This window comes from Chroicocephalus ridibundus, chromosome 1 (assembly GCF_963924245.1).
Source record: "Chroicocephalus ridibundus chromosome 1, bChrRid1.1, whole genome shotgun sequence".
Lineage (NCBI taxonomy): Eukaryota > Metazoa > Chordata > Aves > Charadriiformes > Laridae > Chroicocephalus > Chroicocephalus ridibundus.
This window is the reverse complement of record NC_086284.1, coordinates 36,474,086-36,496,063: the sequence shown is the minus strand read 5'-3', so window position 1 is coordinate 36,496,063 and position 21,978 is coordinate 36,474,086. Positions and strand designations below refer to the sequence as shown.

At 38.7% G+C, this 21,978-nt stretch overlaps 1 protein-coding gene across 2 annotated transcripts in view; it reads left to right on the top strand.

Moving 5' to 3' along the window:
* Window positions 1-21,978, top strand: part of DGKH (diacylglycerol kinase eta) — a 176,481-nt gene that overhangs the window by 95,743 nt on the left and 58,760 nt on the right. The window contains exons 5-6 of one of the 2 annotated variants that reach the window (XM_063334985.1): window positions 14,699-14,803; window positions 15,129-15,261. In XM_063334985.1, the coding sequence (XP_063191055.1) occupies window positions 14,699-14,803; window positions 15,129-15,261 (238 nt within the window). Of the gene's footprint in view, window positions 1-14,697; window positions 14,804-15,128; window positions 15,262-21,978 lie in introns of those variants that run through there. The other variant, XM_063334995.1, reaches the window with a different exon arrangement.

The following is a 21,978-nucleotide window of genomic DNA, read 5'->3' as shown; positions in this document are numbered from 1 at the left end:
GCAATACTCCTTATAAATAAAAGGAAACATTTCTTTTTGCCTTTTTTCCCCCTTCCGTCTTAAAAAAAAAGACAATCCAGCCTTTCTTAAAATTACTTTTTTTTTTTCCCTCTATGTTTTAAGCGCTCTGTTAGCATTCTCTTTGTTAAAAAAGCTTTCTCTACTTAATGTGCTCCTCTTGTTTCTTTGTCCCAGTAAAGAATATTTTTAACACAAAGTTATGTAGGTGGAATAAACACCAAATGACCATTTTTCCAGGGAAGAACACCTTTAAAAATGTACATTAAAATGGATGAATTTATTTTTTTACAAATCCTTTTGTCATTTCACTTAAATCCCTTCCCTCCCCTCAGTCTCCCACCCCCTGTTTGTAGAAGCTACTGGTATGCCTTCTTTTGCCCTTTCTAGTTTGTCTGTTTGGAGACAGAGGTGTGCGTGTCACGATTTTCCATGCTTTTTTTTTTTTTTTTTGGATAAAACTCAAGTCCTAAAATTAGTCGTAACACACAGATTTAAGGTTGAGTTTATTTGTAATGCACATGCTTGCAGAATATTTTATGTAACTAAATATCAGTGTTTATTCACCAGAATTACTTTTCCTTTCTTACTACAAACAAATCGAGGTTAAGGGGAAAGTTGAGATAAATAAATATCCGCTAATTAAAAGGTGGAGCTGCTAAAGTTAAACCAGTGCATCTGTTTCAGTTTTTTCTTTATTGCTGATGATACTACCTTTCAATGAGCGACCAACTCATTTCTAGCAAATAGTTCCTAGTGCACAAGCTTACGCTAGGGTGCCTTGTAAGAGATTATAGGCGCATTGTAGAGGCTATTAAATACAGAAAAAGTTGTCCCTTGACTTCAGAATCTTTATATGAGACCCTCAAGGCCAGAATCTTCCTACTTGCTTGTTAGGTACCAGTCTCCTAAGTCTGTGAGGAGAGAGAGAAGAGGTTCATGAAAGCAGTTCAGCCCACCAAAGATGTGCATCAGTCACATCAGGAGCCCATGAGAGCTTCTGCTCACCCCGCTTCAGTGGCGTGGGTGGCCGCTGAGTCCTTGTAATGGTGTTGGGTATTCCGTGAAATGTTTTTTCTATAGCTTCTGCCTCAGAGGGTGATTTGTGTTGCCTCAGCACAACCTGAGGAGTGTAGTTGCACAGCATGTTGCCTCTGGGGGAAGACTTTGGGGGTGAATCAGTCTCCCACCCTTATTGCACGCAAGCAGATGGGGCTGTGACCAATTCTGCTGACAGCTGTAATTCCTTATGCGTTTTGGTTTGTAGGGATGGAAGATGGCTTGTTGATATCTCAAGGGCATTTAGAAAACTCTCTTTATTGTTTCCAAAACAAGACTTGAGACTGAATGTGCTGAATAGTTCTCTCTGGCATGCAAGCATGGGCATGTGGAATATTGGTGGCATGCTTTTGTCCTAACAGATATAAGGAATAGGATTTTTAAATTCTAAAGTGATTCTTGAACAGGCATATTCAATTAATGAGGTTATGAATTTTGACAGGTTAGCTTTTGGCTAAGGTTTCTACCTCTGCCTTGCTTTTGGTGATGAAGAACTGATGCACACTGATGAGGAAGAAAATCTGTAGATGTTAAGCATACTGGTTTTCAGTTGTTGAGCCACATGGATGTATAAAATGCCCTGGGTTATTATAAATGTGTCCACCTAGAGTCTCATGTAAAATGCACAGGCATTGTGTGGCAGCACCTATATTTAATCCATCCAAACTGATGTTTGAAACATTTAATTCAGTTGTGATTTTTTTTTTGTGATAAATGTGATGGAAAATAATAATTTTCGGGTAGAAATACTGGCTTTGAGGCATTACTTCATGTAGCTGGCTTTAGAGATTTGATTTGGATTAGGCCAACTTCTAGCACCTATAAGAACTACACAAAGCCACTCAATTTCTTACTATATGTATATTCAGAAAACTGAAAATCCTGGCTAGATTAATTCTGCTGTCTAATTGCGTCTGAGAGTAGCAGAGGAAATAATTCCACTGTCGTTCTGGAAGGTGCTCTCCAGTGATAGCAGAATTAACATACTGGATGATACTCAGGACGGGGATTCAGCTTGCCCTAACTTCAGGGTGGGACTCAATGATGGGTTTATAAACCCCTAAATTTAGGTATTTAGGATAAGGTTAATAGCTCCTCAAAGTAGATTCCTGTAATCGCTCAATTCAGTATAGACTCCACTGATTATTAACTAACTCTCCCTTAGCTACGATAGGGGCTTTGTCATCCAGGGCACATAACAGGTAGACGCCTGCTTTAGGCTTTCTGAATCAGGTGCTGTATCAAGTCCTTTTTGTTGAATATGCATCTTCTGAAAGTGGTCATCTTGGGAGGGAGGAAGCTGCCGTAGGCAGATCTGCTGTCCTGGAAAGCCTACTGCAATTCTTAGTAATTAGAAATTGGCTGGAAATGAGACTTTATATTCCAGCCAGTGACACTGATTACTAGGATTCTGGGTATGCTTGCAAAAATGTCTAATATCATAAATTTTTGCTGATTTCTTGGTTTTAGAGATGCTATAGACCATATAGACCATAGAGATTATTTATTCTGTGAAAAAATGCTTCCTTGGAGAACTCTTAACGTTCTGGGCTTTAATGAAGTATTCTCACCTAGTGTTACGAGGCAAAGGTAGCAGAAACCTATCAACCGTCTGTTCTTTATTTTAGATTTTTTATTACCTCCTTTTGATTTGACTATTTTCTAAGGTAAATAATGTTTATAAACATTTTTTTCTTATACTCTTACCTGTTCTTGCTGTTCTTCTGACTATTATTCTGCAGCATCATCTTGTAAGTGAAGTGACCAGTTTGGCACTTGGGAAGCACAAGTCACGGATATTTGGGACTATTTTCTAAATTAACGGTCATTTACATTCCTTATGGATCCCACATTTTGTCTGTTTTCTGCAGCAGTAACAAATAATGCATTTTTTTCCCCCCTCTATAATGATGCAAAGATCCTTTTCCTGTTAATTTGGAGCTCTCTGTAATTCATAAATACTTCTATGCTTCTGTGGTTTTTCTCTGGTGTGTATTTCTTTGTTCTTATGAACACTGGACTTTTTCAAGTCACTGTACTGCCTGTTTAATACCTTGCTTGGTTCGCTATGAAGTGCCTTGGTGATCAAGGGGGGAACTAAGTAATCAAAATTTTGTGCTATCTGTAAATGTTCCCATATCACTCTTTTACACTTTTCTTCCAGTTTAAGAATTACATCACAAAATTTTTTAAGAGAATAACAGGGTGCTTATTATCTATTAGTCTTTTCCCACATTAAAAATTCCTGTTATTCCTTCTTAATTTTTTTATGTCCCTTAGCTTTTCATCTCATCACATGATTGGGACATAAAAATAATTGGTCTTTTTGGTTCAATGACTGAACTAAAAATAATTACGGGTCAACCTGATGTTTTAACTTTCTTGAACAGAAGTATTAAATTTAGTTCAAATTAAAGGGATTAAATTTTGTTTTAAAGTATTTTTTTCATATTATATAAAGAAAAAAACCAACATGCATTGCGTTTCATTAAAGTTAGTCTCTGAATGTAATTTTGTTACAAAACGCTAAAGTTTTTTTTCCTCTGATTTCCACTTTTGTGGTTAGACTTATCAGTTCGCTTTGACCTGAAAACAGAGGGTTCTGCTTAATATGCTTTTAAACAAACGAAAAAAAAAATCATCCAGTTGTCTGCGATTTCCTTGATATTCTGTAAATTTGGATAGATATTGGAAAACTAAACACATATTTGCTGATTTTCCTTCAACCTGTTATTTTGAGATGATTAGGTATTTCTTATAGGTTAGTGAGGCTAAATGCTCCCTTGGAGCAACTGTGCTTCAACTGTGGTTAAAATTTATATTGTTTTCTTCCAGTTTATCTTGTTTTCTTCCAGAACTCTGATTACCCTACTTCCTATCCATATTTCTGAATGTAGCGTATCCTACGTCTTGGCCGGGGATGTAAAGTTTACTGGACTATAATTTATGTGGAACCAGCTTAAAGCATAAAACCAATTCTTTTAATCTTTGAATCCTCCTATACAGACGCTGTTTTTAATGGGAAGTTGCCCAGTTGTACTGGAAACTCAATTCTTGAAATTCATCAGAATTTCAAGTTAAATATTACAGCTAGGCCTGAAAGCGTATTGCTTTTAGGAGTTTATTTCAGCCCTGCTGCTTCTGACATCAGTCAGCTCTCTCCTCATCGTTGAGATTAGCTGCTTCTAATTGATTTTAGAAAATTAACCTTTAATATTCACAATGGGCTTTGAAAACAGAATGCGTTGCCAGACCTTTGCAGTATGTTGGATAGGCAATGGGAATTTCTTAGACTTGGACATATTTTGCTTCCTTTCTTGCCACTCAGATTTTTTTCAGAGTTGTTATCGAGGCTTTTCTGTAGGGACTACCAGAACTTCAGGGAATGGGAGAACTGTTTAACCTTCCCCAAGCCACATCAAGAGGAAAAGAGAAGAGCCTTTTCCCAAAGGAGTTTAAAACCTTTCATCTTTGGGTTTGGGCACTCCAGTCTTCTGTCTTTTCAAATATCAGAGACAAAGAGAGATGGTCCTAAAGCTGGGAATAATTATCCTAATACTGTTTTTTTCCCTATTTAAATAATCTAGCATAAATTCAGTTTTATTACTGACTCTTGATTTGCCCAAAGTTCAGGGTCTTGAGCTTTATTTAAGTGTGGAAAAGATTATGGATTCTAGTGGAGGTATTTCTCTGATGCCATCCCGCTTGTTTACAAAATCCAATTTATTGCAGTTTGATCTCAGTGGACATCAGGAAATGGTTTCTTTGCTCATAGCCTCAAGCCTCTTTCAGACGCTATTCTACCTCAGTCTGTTTTTTCCGAAGGCCACTCACCTAAAGGTTATACTGACCTTCTCTGGGCTTTATGCTGCTTCTCTTTCACCGTATTTCTTATTTTTCTAGTTTGGTGAAATCATCTGTGTTGGGAGACCTCTGACATCAAATAGTCAGCAACCACCTTCAAGGCTTTGGCTTGTTCCAGACTTGGGTGATTTCCCCTGGTTTCAGCTATTGTTAAGCAGAATTTTTTCACTGTCCTGTTCTTAGCCTGGATGATTAAACTTTCCATTCTGCTCTGTAGGAATACTCTGGAGCACATCTATCTGCAATTTTATTTCTTTGTGAAAAAAAGTATTTTAAGTGAATTTCTACATACAGTCTCTGCTGATGTTTCCTTCAAGGGAGACACTCTTGCTTGACTTCTCGCTTTAACAGACCACAGGGACACCAACGGAATGGATTTGTGTTTGGAAACATGTTTCTGTTTCTTGAGAAACTTACATAAATGGCAAATTGCAATTACTCGTTAAATGTATTTAACTGAATGCAGTCTGGTGTGAACACTCTTTAGTCTACTTGAACCTCAGCTATTGGTGTATCTTAACTCAATTGTATACTAATATAATAATACAATAATAATAATACCAACAGTTGTGATCTGGGTATGATTTAGGAGCTTATGTTAGTATTATGAAATTCTTTGTGTGCAGGAAACCAGAAGAAATATGGGTGAAGTGCTATGTACTGTGTGTGGTGCTATCCTTAGGATTCCTCTCGACGTACTTTACATCAGATTTATCCTTTAGGTGTGCAATAATTTCCTGGGTTTGGGTTCACTTTGAAATTTCCTTTGCGTTCCAGTTGAGTGTAAACACTGTGTATATATTGATGATGGTGGGAGTTCAGACACATTTGTAGATGTCTTTAAGTAAAGTGCCTTCCTCTGAGAGCCGAATCCTCCTCCTAGAAACACTGTATTTCAAATTTTGCCCTTGGCGTTATCAGAAGGGTCAGTGCATGGCACTGTTTCAAGATGGGGAAATGGCATATCCAGATATTCCCCGTGCCCCATTTGCAGTCTAGCACTGGAGTGACATCCTTGAAGATCCTGGGGCCTCTTGTCATCTCTGGGAGGTGGAATATGGCTGGAAACAGTTCAAGTTCCTGAAGTGGCCTCACCAGCGTGACTCAGCTCTGCACAGGTAGCTAACTCTTGGGATGGATGTAGCTTTTCCCTGGTTGTGAACTATCTGCTGTTTCATACAGATGCTGATGAGCCTCTAAATGACAAAGGCTTCTTAATGCTCCCAGCCCGAGCAATACCCAAACCACAGAAAGAGAGGGGAAGTGCTTTGTATTCCATTTTGTTCAATTTTCCACTCAGTGTTGGGTTTTGTTTTTTTTTTCCCCTATATTCAGGCGGCCTAGAAACAAAACAAAAACTGAAATAGCAAATTAATATGCTGCAGGAAAAAAAGAAGTTGGAGAGACAAAAGCAATTAGTGTGCACTTGTGATGCACTTAGGGTTTTTTCCCTCCATTTAGCATTTACTCGTTTTCCCCCGCCCTCCGACAGCGACAAAAAAAATGTAATGAAGCTGAGAGCTCTTTGGGTAGCTTTGGGTGTGACTTTCAAGTTTTAAGCTCCTTAGCTCTGACTTGATGCACTGTCTCCCTTTCCCTAGAGTGTGTGAAGACGTTGAAGCTTTAAGTTTCATTATGAGAAAGCAATAAAACATTTCAGCTGTGAGGCTAAAATCCATAGATAAACCGCTTGGGATTGAGCTATTACAACAAAGCTGAACGCTTTTCAGAAGAGGGGATAAAAAAGGGGGTGCTTAAAAATGTGACCATTCTGGGCTGCATTGTACGTTTGGGTTCTAGTTACATTGACGTGGAGCTTGTTTTCCACAAATTTCGAGCTTAAGCAGAAACTTTGAAAACAGCCGAAAGCAATAGAGACAGAAAATGTCTCTATTTCTTCCTTCAGATTTCTAAGAGTTTCTTTAATTTGTGGAACCCAATAAAAAGATTTGCATGGAAGTAAATGCCTGAAAAATACCTTTTAATTCCCTGTCTGAACTCATAGTATAGCACTGATGAAGCCCTTGGAGTATTTGGAGAACGGGCACTGGTCTGTGAATTACTGCAAAAGGATTGCCAGATTTTGTTCTTCCTGCAGTTTTACACTTACCTATTCTCTGACGTTTCTTTATCTTCTTGCTTTAAAAGTGGTTAAAATACCTGGAGAATAATTACCAAATAATTTTATAAACAAAGTCATTGGTGTAAACACTGAATAAATTTCCTGCTTCTGGTGAACAAGGATCCCTGGCTTCAAGCAGCTGGATCATGTCGAAACAGGCATCTGTTATTACAGATGAAAAAAATAGTCACTTGCTGTTTTATTTGGTATAACTTTGCACCTAATGCCATTAAATATATAACTAAATGTTTTCCTTTAAGTACAGAAGCCGTGCAATCTGATAGATGTGTAATGAGCTTGTGAAGCCGGAGCTAAGGGCACAGCAGTGCGAAGTAACGTGCTTAAAAAATCTTTATGTAAGGGCTTTAAAGAAACGTGCAAGCCTTGAACTATAAATAGCAGTTTCCAGTTTACGTTTACAAGAATGGTTTATTGGTTTTGCTATGTTTAAATACTGATTTAAGATAAATTTCTAATTCTTCAGTCCAAATTCATGGAACTTTCCTACCCTGCTTCTTGTAACTGTCTCATTATAAAGTTATACTTGAAGGAATAATATTTTTCTGTTAGCAGTTGGTTGACGTTGGATACATGAGGTCAAATTTGGGGAACTGTAGATTTCTGACAAAGTGACCTTTGCTGGATACTTTTTGCATCTGTTTTACAGTTCGAGGCTGGACAGTTTTACAGTTTAAGGATTACTTGATTTACCTGGATTCTGTTTTCACAGAATCACAGAGTGATTTGGGGATTGGAAGGGACCTCTGAAGGTCACCTGGTCCAACCTCCCTGCTGAAGCAGGACCTCCTAGAGCAGGCTGCCCAGAACCACATCCAGGCAGCTTTTCAGCCTTTTTTTATCTCCAAGGATGAAGACTCCACAACTGCCTTGAGCAACCTGTGCCAGTGCTCAGTCATCCTCACAGTAAAAAAGTGTTTCCTGATGTTCATACAGAGCCTTCTGTTTCAGTTTGTACCCATTGTCTCTTAGGTTGTCACTGCGCAACACTGGAAAGAGCTTGGCCTTGGCTCCATCATCTTTACACCCTCCCTTCAGTTATTTACATACATAAATAAGATCCCCCGAGCCTTCTTTTCTCCAGGCTAAACAATCCCAGTTCTCTCAGCCTCTACTCGTATGTCAGGTGTTCCAGTACCTTCACCATCCTTGCAGCCCTTCCTTGGACTGTGTCCAGGATGTCCATGTCTGTCTTGTACTGAGGAGCCCAGGACTGGACACAGTACTCCAGGTGCGGCCTCACCAGTGCTGAGCAGAGGGGCAGGATCACTGCCATTGACCTGTTGGCAACGCTTCTAATGCAGCCCAGGATACCATTTACCTTCTTTGCCACAAGTGCACGTTGCTGGCTCATGTTAAATTTGTTGTCCAATGGGACCCTGGGTACTTTTCTGCCAAGCTGCTTTCCAGCTGAGTGGCCACCAGCAAATGTACTGGTGCATGGGGTTGTTCCTCCCTAGGTGCAGGACTTTAGACTTCTTGTTGAACTTCATGAGGTTCTTGACAGCCCGTTTCTCCAGCCTGTCGAGGTCCCTCTGGATGGCAGCATGACCCTCTTGGCGTATCAGCCATTCCTCCCAGTTTTGTGTCATCAGCAAACTTGCTGAGGGTACACTCTGCCCCATCATCGAGATCATTAATGAAGATGATGAACAGGACTGTACCCACTATTGACCTTTGGGGTGCACTGTTAGTTCTTGGCCTCCAACTAGACTTTGTGCCACTGATCACTAACCTCTGGGCCCAGCCATTCAGCCAGTTTTCAGTCTGTCTCATTGTCTGTTCATCCAACTCATACTTCATCAGCTTCTCTATGAGGTCTTAAGCGATAATGCTGAAAGACTAACTGAAGGCAAGGTGGATGGTATCCACCTTTGTCTCTTCATCCACCAAGCCAGTCATTTCATCATAGGTTCTCAGGTTGGTGAAGCATGTATTCCCCTTGGTGGATCCATGCTGACTACTCCCGATCACTTTCTTGTCCTTCATGTGCCTGGGTGTATTCTGGGAGATGCTCTTTCATTTTTGCTAGATGTCGTGTACGAGGCAAGGCCACCTAAATTAAATGGCTGGATTCTACTGCAGAGCGAAGTCAGAGTAAACCATATACCTGTTTCTGTGATGGAACCACTTTTCTCCTGCCTTTTAGTTAAGCCAACTTGTCCTGGTGTACTGGTGCAGGAGATGCTGTGTGGGACCAACCCTTTCCTTCCCCCTCCTAAGAGTTTTTATTGTGGGGGCCAAAACCACACATTACTTCATTACTTGTGAGCTTGGCAACAGTGAAATAGGAGAAGGCCAGCAAAAAGAGGGAAGCAACGTTTTAGTGGAGTAGACAGAGCTAATTGTTCTGATTATAAATTCTGTATTGTACTCAGGCAAATATAATAGCCATTTATTCCTTGCCTTGCTTTTAAATCCTCCCCTCCCTTTGTAATTTATACTTTTGCCTGGCTTGGCTCATCCTGAAAAATAATAGTGACGATTCACCATCAAGCACCAACTACACCTTTGACAGTGACAGTACTGTTACAATTTATTTAGTATCCTGAATCCAAGAAATTAAAAGTACTGTGGAAAGCTGCCCAACTGTTAGCGCTGTGATTTTTGCAGGCAAGTTCTGCTCTGGGTGCATCAATGACCCCAGCAGTCTACTCCCACCACTGTGATGGAGGTGCAGTCATCGGTCACATTCATATGGACCCACCTGCACGAGGGCAGGGAAACGGAGGGGCGGACAGAAAGCAAAGGAGGCATAACGTGTTATCGCGGTGTTTGCCAGAACTCACTCGCCAACGTCTAGTAGCACAGAGAAGTTACAAAGCATTAAATCTCTTACGTTCCTGCCCCAGGCATCCGGTGCGGTCCCTAAGAGGAGGGATGGGGGTACTCTCTCTCGTTATATCACCCTCTTCATTAGTTCCAGAAAGATATTTTAAAAATATCTGTTCAAAGAACAGGAAAACCAATTCCCCACCCATTTTAGATTCTAAGTGTTGTTTCTACATTACTAAGTCAATTCAAGATTGGCCGTATAAAGTGCTATTAGTGTAATGCCTGATAATAGTTTAGAGCAGCAGAAGGTGCATTCTTAATGCAAATATCATGTTGCAGGAAGTGGGGTGCTCTGCAGTAGCTGCTGTGTTGCTACTGAGATGTAGACCATTATTTTCTTGATTAGCAAATATAGTGTCTGCATTTTTCTTTGAATCAGTAAAGGGAACCAGAAATATAGCCACCGACTTTTGGGAGCTGTATTTTCTTACATATTGCTGATAGGCTAAAATATGTTAAAAATTAGGCAGTAGGCTTTAATTGAACTGTCTACGATTTTATTTTACAGGTCGTAACTCCAAAGCCAGTGTGCTGAAGGCATGTTATTGGTAAAGTTAGCCCCTTTGAAAGCAAAAGGTGCTTTCAAATGTACATTGAATTTAATGGCAATTTTATTTCCTTTCAAGATGTTAAGCTTGTTCCTAATAGGTGCTGTCTGAAAAAAAAGTTGCAGTAGTGGCCCAAACTTGACTGTGTAATTTCGGGGAAGTAATTTCTAGATGTGTTTGTACGTATATGTGAGTATGTGTATGTTTTTAGAAGCCAAATTCTTACAGTGTCAACATGTGTGAAAATCCCAATTTATGACAAGACCTGTGTGGTGGCAGACTGAACAATGTCCTCTTGGTCTCTCCTTCATTCCCCACTCAAAAAGCTCCCTATTTTTCTGAACAGAACAGGAATACTATCTCAGTAGTGGGCCATTTTTATTCCTATCCAGACGTTCTTTATTCCCTATGATGTTTTAGGACGTGTGTTGTTTGCCTTCAACTTTTAAGACTGTATGTGCTCACTCTTTCCCCATACCTACTGTGTTAAAAACATTTTTTTATTCCCACTACCTCAATTTCATTACTTTCCAATACACTGCAGTATCTGGCTTTGATAACTCTCTCTTCCAAAATCAGCAATGACTTCTTCTTGGCTACTTGACAGTGGTGAAAATTTTTGAAGTAACTTAATCTTCTAAATTAAATCCGCTTGATTTATTTATTTTTAAGGCCTTTTGTCTGTCTTCATTCTTCTTGATTTGTCTCCTGCTTTGTCAGCGTGTGAACCATTAGCACCTGGGTGCATCCAAGATTTAAGAGTTCCCTCATCCTTATGTTATCTTGATGGTCTTCCATTGATCCCTGTGACACTTCCTTTCTCATTGTATTAAACGATTTCTTCTTGTCGGTTGAGGGTTTAGCATATTCAGAGTGATATCTAAATAATAATATTTGGGGCAGCGAGCACCGATTTAAAAAAAAAAGGCGATATGTAATAGAAGAAAAGATACTGACTTTGGTTGGTAGAAGAAAAGAGACAAGACTTTGAATGTGACTACATGCAGAGAAGATTACTAGTAAAATCCAAATTTACATGGCTGGAAAATAGTTTTAAGGACAATTAAATCCATTTTAATTTTGAATATGTCTGCATACAGGTTCAACTGTCTTTAATGAATGCACTCTAAACATCCCACTTAAGTCAGTAAATCATAACTTTCTGTTAAGCATCCATGAGAAAGCATGTCTTCTGTGTAAATAAGAAGGTATAGGAAGTCATTCTCAGTTTAGGACAAGCAAGAGCAGCTACACTGAGTTAGTGTAAAGCTCATAAAACCCATACTGAATTAAAGCAGTATAGTAGCAGTAGCAGGTACTCAAGAAAGGAGTATAAGCCGCAGAGCACGGACGGTGATTCTTCCTCTTGTGTAACTTCCCAACATTCAGTCATTGGATTTTGAGGACTTGCTAAGTTGAAGGTTTCCGATATTGTGTTTTACAGTATATGATGCATCTATTTGTGATGAATTCGTCAACTAACTTTTTAGACATTTATACTTCTGGTCTTCTCAGCATCCTTTGGGAATGCTTTTCAAGTATAAATAATGCATTACATTCAGGAAAAAAACCACTCCTTGTTGTTTGTTAATCATTTCTTTGGTTCCCTGAGTTCTTATGTTAGGTGAAATACCTAATAAATAACAAGAATACACCTTCTCCATGATTTTGTAGGCTGTAATAGATGAGATATAACGATAGATACAAATGTCATGATAGATAGATGTAACAGCTGGGAACCTAAACTTTTTTTTAAGAAAAATTCAAAGCATGATCAGTATTTTTTGCATATCATGCTTTTGTCTTTTTTTCATGTTATCATACATCTTCTTGAAGTTTGTTGTTAAAAATATGTAAATCAAAGACAGTATGTAGTTTAGTCATCATGTTATAGATGCTGTATTTACAAATACGTCTTCCAACTTTCCACTTTATTTTTATAGCAGTAATAATAATTGATCCTCCATTCATATGATCATCAGTATATAATTTAACTTATAGACTGCTGAAATGCTCTTATTAAGTTTATTACGCTCTGAATTTAATGAGAAGCCGAGATATGGGAATTTCTTATATGTTTACGTGCATTAGTTAGAGATGTTTGGTGACATGATTTGGTTGCCGACACATGGGTGTGTAGTACCTTTTGAGATGGCCTTTGGTGTCCCACCTGGCTTATTTATAGCTGCTGTTCTGGGAGTTATGGTCCTCTGTCATATTTACCTGCCTGGTGACAATGCCTTAGGTACCAAAGGGCATCTCCACTGGCACTAGATAACGATGCGCGAACAACTGAACTAAGGCCTTGACTTTGGGAGGGGATTTCTGCCATCAGTATTGTTAAGGACATGAGTAATATAAATAACTATTACTTGAAAAGATCAAGATTGTCAGGAGTCCTCGGCAATAAATGCAGCTGTTGTTGCTTAATGGCATTTCACAACGTCTGCTTACAGGTTAGCATCAGTAATGAGCGTGGGGGAGGGACGGATGCAAAATGCAGAATTTTGGGTGGACTTGTCCTTACTTAATCCGTCATGCTATATAATAGGAAATCATCTGCTGGGTGTATTTGCCCAAATAAGATTTCTGAGTCCCCTGAAACCTGGAAATTCCAGCAGAATGCTGATTGTTGTTGGAGCCAGGGTTATATTATGATTTAATGGCTTTTCTGGGCTTCATTTGATGACCTGGCCTAGAAAAACATTTTGAAGTAATAAAGCGTCTGTTTGGCTCCAAACTAATGAGAGAAGCATTGCTCTTTGCATTAACTGTTCTTTAGGAAGAGCCGCGGAGAGCTACTAATAAACCTTATTAAAAAGCTTAAGCAAGATTGAAGGAAATAGAAAACAGAGAAACTATTCCATTCCATGTGAAGTGAGTACATTAAAAAAAAAAAAAAAAAAAAAAAACAAACCAGGAAAAAAAAAACACAACCCAACAAGCCCACAGGGTTTTTGCCTCCCCTCTGTGTGACTCGCAGCTTGCTGCACTTCACTGACAACATTGCCTCTGAGATATGTTAAAGTGCAGCTCGGTTTAATGAAGAGGTGGATAGGACAGATCAAGGCTAGAGACTATTTACGGCAGAGACTGGGTAAGTAAATGCAGCTGTGGATAAGCGTTTACTAATATTGTGCAAATGTTACAATATCGGGCCGGTAGCATTTAAAACAATATTCAGAACCCTCATTTTTTGGTGGTCCTTTCTTCGTTTTACTGAAGTAATTTGCAAGTGTGGGTGGTGCAGACTATGCAATAGATTTATGCATAAGACTGATACAGGATTTAATTTTATTTTTCAGACTTCCTATGACAAAACAAGTAACTTTCTTTTAATTTCATGTACTTATTTTGTTTTAAATTCTTTGCTATGTAACTGCTTTGTCTATTTTAGTGCAGTGCTCAAAATAATTTCAGTGGGAGTTAGCTGATAGTTTCTGGTGCCTTCCTGTTATTTTAATTATTTTTCTACTGGTGAGGGAGGGGGGAAGAGAGCTTATGGTCTGAACCTCCTAGATACTGCATTTTCAGATTTCTAGAACCCAGCACCAGACCACTGAAAACTCCCCAGCATCAACTTGTTCCAGGAATTTGTTCAACCATCCTAGTAGGATATGATTTCAGCTGTTTGCTTTTGTTCTCTGTGTCTTTTTAGAAAGATTTGTATGTGTTCTTATACTGAGATTTATATAGAAAGTTCTGTTTTAAATTTACGCATGTTTAAATTTCTGTAAATTTAATACCAATATACAAGATAAATACGATGAAAGCTTCTGTTGTTGTTTAAGACTATCAGGCTTTTGCTTTTGATATGTTTTTGTCTCTAGCAATTGGAATGGACCTTGCAGTTGCTGTAATGCTGTTATGAAATAAGATTGCAATCTTAGTCAATTAGTAATTTCCAGAACGGTTGTTTTAGCAGTTTCGGCGCCTGCCATTTGGGTATTTAAATGTCAGTGCATAGACAAAGAGCTGAGAAGGAAGAATGATCAATATAGATTCTAAAGACCTATACTGAAGCCTGATTCGAATACTGGGAACTGAAAAAAGAAAAGCAAACTCCTTCGTTGTTGGTAGTGTGTTAAAGAAAATATTTTTAAGCATTTAATATCTTGTAATCTAGGGCGTGTTTTCCTTCTGCATCATCTCGCAGGAGAGAGTACGTTAAATGTTACAGTCTATCATGATTTTTTTTGTGTTTGGATTAATCGGAATGCGTTATCTTTTTCAGATAATCACTCCATTTAGGAGGCTAATATTGTGTGCTGAGAACAGAAAAGAAATGGAGGACTGGATAAGCTCTCTGAAGTCCGTTCAGTCCAGAGAACACTATGAGGTAAGCTGACATCCCTCTTGGTGCAACCTGTTCTAGCTCAACAGATCAAGCTACAGGACACAGAACTGGAATATTCACCCTCCTTAGCGTGAAAAGTGTGTCTAATGTCAGAGTGAAGATTTATGTTAAGACCTAGTAGTGAAATGAGAGCTTATTGTCACGCTTCTGTTTGGAAGTTTGGAGGGAGAGCAGGCTAAATACCCTTTGGAATATACTTTTGGTGAACATTGCATTGTCGTCCCCTGTAATGTGGAACCGTAGGTAATTTCAGTCACCGTAGCTGTGTTCTGTACTTGCAAATTTGTCTTAACTTCTCCTTTACTAGACCGCACAGTTTAATGTGGAACATTTCTCAGGGATGCATAACTGGTACGCCTGCTCCCATGCCCGACCTACCTTCTGTAACGTGTGTAGAGAGAGCCTCTCTGGAGTCACTTCTCACGGCCTGTCTTGCGAAGGTAAAATAAACGCTTTCTTCCCCCTGTTTATAATGTGGACAGATGGCTAGAAGTTTAAGGCGAGTAATGATTCTGAAAATAATGAGTAAGAGAAAAGCCCAAAGAGAGACATCTATTCACTAGAGTGACTTTCTTTTGGGCAGAGGGACTGGTAATGGGCTTCATGTTCCAGGTGCCTTTTTCTAACTCGTCTCAGTAAAACGGTTCCTTCTGCTGCAGCGACCAGTTTGGAATGTGTTGGGTGGACAGGTTGCAAGAAAAGATAGGATTTCTGTGATTTGCCCATCAAAAATGTGAAACAAAATAGTTTTACTGGTTTGCAGAATCAGCATTCCTCGGGAAGAAAATCATAACGGTAATTTCTGACCAAAATCTGTAAAAATTCTTGGCGCTTTGTTCAGCACCATGACCTCTTCCTATCCAGTTCTTGCTTGCTCTGTTGCTGCTGCTTGGTCCTGCATTACAGGCAGGACAGATGAGGACTGATTTATTGGTTTAAAAATTGTCTCATGCAGTGAGGGGGTAAAGATGTAGATGCCTTCGCATTTTTGATGGCTTAAGAGATGAAATAGAGCACAAAGAAAAAGAAGGTGTGGCTAAGACTTCAACACTAAGCTTATCTGGAGAAATGGTGCTTCGCAAACAAATATTTATAATAAACCTGAAACAGGTTATTTATTTTCTGCTGCAAGTTATGTGAAAAAGGGGTAACAAGTCTGCCTGTGTTAGAATCCAGCAGAAAATAAAGCATCCGTGCGACCTTCTCATATATATATATGAAATGTGGAGATATTTAATTACCAAAATAGCTAACTGTCCGGAAAAGAGTTAAAATTACACCATTCAAAACTTCATTTTTTGGATGCACATTACCCAACAGCTAATGCATTTCTGTTATTGATGCTGTTATAATATTTGAGGTCTGAGCGTGATAATGTGTATTAAGGAAATCTTACAAAGCAAAGAGTAACCCAAAGAGTAACTGTCCTGAATCGTCCGTGTTTTTAATGTAGCTAATGGTGTAGTTGCCAAGGAACGGGATGAGCCCGTTTCATAGAAATTAGAAGTAGCACAGTTACTTCCAGCTTCTCTGGTGTATGTTTTCCCCTGCGTATAAGTCGCTTGGACAGTTTTAAGGCAATTATGGTATTTTCAGTGTCTGATATTGGCAGATGGAAGTATCGTCCTTAACTAAAATGCAGTTGTATTGCCTCTGTGTACAAATAACAGTTATATTTGCTCAGGCAAAGGAAAGACTTCTTTCATAAAGAATTTATCCTTTCAGAAGTTAATTATAGCTATTTTGAAAGGCTGTTTAGCAAGAATTATTCATGTAAGGTTATCAATGTTGATGGTTGTAGTTAATCATCTTCTGGTTTTTCAGTGTCTTATTGTGCTCCTAAGTATGGTTTTAATTTCCAAGGTGTTGGCGTTAACTTTACATTAAGGAAGTTTCCTTAATTTCCCGATTTGGACTTTGTCACCTTTCTGCAAAACTTATTGCAAACTAATGCTAAATTTATCCACGTTTCTGATGCCACTTGGTCTTTCAGCAGTTTTTACGAATGGCTTGTGAAGGTAGTTTGGATTTGTTTTCACTGGTCCAGTTTCATAAATGTGTATAAGCTGGATTGGTTTATATGTAGATACTGTGATATTCTTTTATCTATTAGTAAGTTTACCTCCTCTTACTTCTTAGCTACTAGTTTATATCTATTTTCTTTATTTTTTTTCCAAGTATTTTTTAAAATGAAAAGGGAACTTTAATTACGTGTCTAATCTAAATCATTTGACAGTTGACTCTTTACTGGTATACTCATACTTTGTCCCCCGTTCTGTATACCTGTAAAACCCCATGTTAGTCATCCTTAATTTTTTCATCCAAGAGGTGTATTTTGGTTTGATACTAGTGCTTTCTCTGAAATCCTTATGTGACTCAGTTCATATTTATTTGCTTCTGCCATGTGCACTTCTAATGCATTTCACCATTTATTTTTTTGACTTACCCTGTCTTAGCAATATACGCTGTTTGAGGAGATGATGGAGGAAGTATGGAGTCTCAAGATTCCCCAGACACGTTCTGTGCTACTTCTTCTCATTACATCTTTAAAAAACCTGTTTAAATATTCATGTCTGGCATTTGAAACCTCCAGCACCGCTTTACACTGGGAATCCATTTATATGTGTACTAAATTCAATTATTTGTGTGGTCATTGATCCCAGGCTATTCTATTATGTCTTGTATTGAGAAGCAGGAGAGGCTTCTTCCCAAGAGATATTGGAGCTCTTCCTCCTCTCAGTGCTTTGGGTTACTGGCATGTCGTCCCAAAAGCACACCAAGTAATCTTGAAAGTAGCTTAGAGTCTTCGTACTCTTTGTGGTCTGATTCTTGGCTGTTAAATGAAGATAAAAATAAATCCCATTGCTGATATTTTGCAGTTTACCATACTTTAGAAGATCAGTTCTATAATATTTTATTCTCTCAGACCTGCTGGTCTCCAGCAGCGTTACACAACTGTTTTTTTCAGCCTGGCCACACAAGCAGCCTCATTTCTTTTGGAGGTAACGCGGGTGCCTTCTTTTTTTCAAGGCAGCTTTGCTCCCAGTAGCCTTCAGCAAAGGCTGACCAAATTAATTGCAGGCCATCCTGAAGGTATTCCTGTGTAGGAAAAGAGGGTATGTCAATACCTTTGCTAGGGAAAAGACTGTAGTGTGGACTTGCGTCTTTTTAGAAGTCAAAGAGTCAATATGTGTATCAAATTGAAGATATGAATTCATATCAAACAGGGCTTCATTCTTTCTACTGCTCAAAAAACTTTAAAAAAATTTAATCGTACACTCCTTTGAGATGCAGTGCTGTTCCTACCACTAGTTCTTTCTTTTGTGTCTTCTCAAAAGTTAATCTACTTTTCAAATGCTGTCTGTGTGTTGTGTTGCTCTAGCTAGCTCTAAAGAACTGATCTCCGCAACATTCATCCACAGCCTTCAGTAGGACAGAGAAATTATAAGTTTTTTGCTTTGCTTTGGAAATTACCCTAAACTAGCTGAATGAAGTAAGACTTTTGTTCTTCATGCTCCTCAAAGGTTTCTCTTATTCAGAGTTTAGCTTGCTGTATGCGCAGGAGTCTAAGCCTAAGAAGTTGTCAGGTAAGCACAGGGATACGTAGAACGTTTAGGCAAAGAAACCTAAAGAACTATAGATCATTATCTACAAAAACACTTTCAGAGTTCTCTAAGCTCAATTATTCTGTATTAATACCGCATTTCTATCCAAGTCATTGCCAGTGGAACACTGCCATTATGATTATTCTCAAAGATGTATTTGTTCATGTAGTGTTTTCATTATCATGACTGAGTCTTGATTCTTGAATATGAAATTATATCTAATAAGCTGGAGATTGCAGTTTAAATGAGACTCTGTCTCCTGTGGTGAATTGCACAAACAAACAGTATTGAAAGTATTGAAAAGTATTCAAAAGTATTGAAGGAACACTTTAGGATCGTGAAGTCAAGCAATAAGAAAACACCGGGATTAAATTACCTCTGCAAATGCACTTTGTGCACTTGGCCTTTTTTCGTTATGATTGGGGCTTTTTGCCCACAAAACCCCATTCTTCTTACCCACTGCATAGAGTATTGTACGTGCACAACTTGGGTAGTCCTTGCCTCCAGGATTTTTGCCACATTTTCTTTCTGCACAGGCTGCAGAGCAAATAGTGAATGGGATAGAAGGGGTGTTCATTGTTAAAAGATTTAGGAGTAATAGAAAAGTGTGTTCTGTGACTTTGTATCGCACTGTGCCCCTCTGTAATCCCAGGGAAATCACTTAAATAAGAGTTTTGATCAAATCAGTAATAGTTTGTTGTTTATAATCTGGGACTTGTATCACAGAAATGCTGAATTTTCTGTAACTGCAAAATCAGTTGAAGCTGTTCTGAAGTCACTGGTACTTTGGAGATACACAGTATTGAAAAAAAAAGGTCTTCCATTGTAGTAGTAATGAGCATAATAGGAGTAGTAGTAATAATGTTAATAATAATAATTATATAATATATATTATATAATAATTATATAATATAATGATAATTATAATAATATTTATAATATTATAAAGGCTAGGAAGAAATTAATATTGTTGTCTAGAAAGCAGTATTTCATTAGCTTTTGGTAAATAAAGCAAATACCTGTCGAAAATTCTTATGAACCAGAATATGGCTCAGCTGCTTACTTATCAAGAACCATCCACTGCATGCAGCGACTGAGGGTCCTATTCTCAAAAAGTGTGTGATGATATAACTGAAGACTTTACACCTGCGTAGAGCAGCTATATTGCAAACCTGTATCGCAAAGTTAAATTGCATGAGTGACTTAACTTCACAGTGCACTCAGTAATATTAAATTAACTTAGACAGTTATTTATTTGGGTGAAAATAGTAAAAACTACCAAGAAACTGCTCAATGTTATCCTTTGTAACATAGACATAAGCTTCAAATAGGAGTGAAGTTAGGTTGCTGTTTCAGTGTGAGTCACTCAGTTTTTACTGTGACTTGCCCATCCATCATGGGATAGTATTCTTGGAAACAAAACAGCAGGTTTCTTGGAGTACCTGAAGACAAATCCTTCCATCTTGACAACTTAAACTATAGATACCAGCTCAAGGTTCTTCAGATCAGTTTCAAAACTTTGATTTTTGGCCTTTGAAGCTGGAAAAGAAGAGTCTGGGCCAGTTCTTCTTTAAAGAATACAGAAGAGAAAACTCATCATAAAATAGGTGGAAGAGGGGTAAGTTTAGGGAAAAAAAATCGAGTGTCTTGCCAATGTAGTTAAATTAATTGCTGGGTGGTTAGAATGAAAAGCCTTTGAGACAGACGTGTTCTATGATGAAGGCGTATATTTTCAGTGCAAGAGATCCTATGATAATGTTCCGTAATGTTGACTTTTCTTCATTATAGTTAATAATAACTCAGGATTTAATCACTGTGTCTGACAGCAGATGTTGGTACCACTGTGACAACTGTTTGCCAATTAAGTGGTTCTCTTGGTTGGCTTTCTGAGAGACCTGCTTCATTTTCCAGCTAGAAATATTTACACAGGAAATTCAAATTTTAAATAATGTTCTATGAATATTCTAGATTGGGTTTCGCTAATTTTTTCCTTTTTTCAGCTTTTAGCTTTCATTGGCGAAGTAATGGCAATTGATGTCTAGCAGTATATCTGCGTCTTTCTAGAAAGATTTCAGATATCAGACTGATTCATGAATAGGATGCAGTGTCATCTGAAACAAAAGAAATTAGGGGGTAGTGGTAACTAAGGTTGAGATTTGATTTAAAATTTTCCTTCCTATACCTGTCTCTTCTGTACTGCTGTGTGTTTTGTTCAGAAGTTACCTCTGGTGCAGAATCATAGAATTGCCTAGGTTGGAAGGGACCTTTCAGATCATCTAGACCAACCATCAACCTAACTCTGACAAAAACCATCACTAAAATATATCTCTAAGCACTATGTCTGGGTGTCAAGGTCATCATTTTTGGTAATTTTTAATGCTCAGAGTAACATGAATTGTTGTTAGATAATATTGGGGGTGCAGGGAGGTGACACACAGAAAGTCGAATCTGAGATTTGTTAAGTTATATACTGTAACCACAAAGCAAACATTAGCTGTCACTTGCTATCCGTGGTGTGGCTTGCTGCAGCTCTTCAGATCCCAGGTTTGACTTTGTCCTTGCATTGTTGAGTGAGCAGAGGTTGAATACACAGCCCTGAGATCTAGTTGTGCCATAGCTCAATAGGATTTGGAAATTCCCTTACTTTGCTGTGCAGCAGTCATTTGGGGTTTCCTACTGCCCCTCATCCCTGATTTCACAGAATCACAGACTGACAGGGTTTGGAAGGGACCTCTGGAGATCATCTAGTCCACCCCCTGCTGCCAGAGCAGGGTCACCCAGAGCAGGTTGCACAGGAATGCGTCCAGGCGGGTTTTCAATGTCTCCAGAGACGGAGACTCCACCACCTCTCTGGGCAGCCTGTGCCAGTGCTCTGCCAACCCTCAAAGTCAAGAAGTTCCTCCTCATGTTTAGGTGGAACTTCCTATGCTCAAGTTTGTGCCCGTTACTTCTTGTCCTGTCACTGGGCACCACTGACACCATCCTCCTGACACCCACCCTTTAAGTTTTGTTGTATTTTGATCTGCGTAGCAAAGACAAATGTGTCTCATTTATGAATATGAAGGTGGCATATCTTCTCCAAAACATTCAAGTGGCAAAACTGCTCAAGGGCCGTCACTTTTGAAAATACAGCCTTTATTTCTGTGCTTCTGTGAGAGCTGACTGCTTTAGATGCTTGGAACCAGCTTAGGTTGGCAAACACACAATGTGATGCTGAGCTATTTTGAAAATGCGAGCCTAACCTGTTAGTACAGTAATATGGGCTATTTGCACAATTCAGGCCTATGAATGCTACTTTTTGAAATACCGGGGGAATTACTGTAAAAACAACAAAATTCCTTTTTCTGGTTCCTTCTCTTTCTTTGAGCTAAGCATGTACTTTCACCCATCTCCCAGAACGGGGATGGTTGCTCTCAAACTCAGATGTTGCTTACATAGTCTCAGTTCACTTTTTAAATTGATCTGGCAATGTATCTGTGGAATTAAAATGAGAAATTTATGATTCACAAGACCTTTTGTACCATGGCTTAATGTTTTTAATGGTGGACAAGC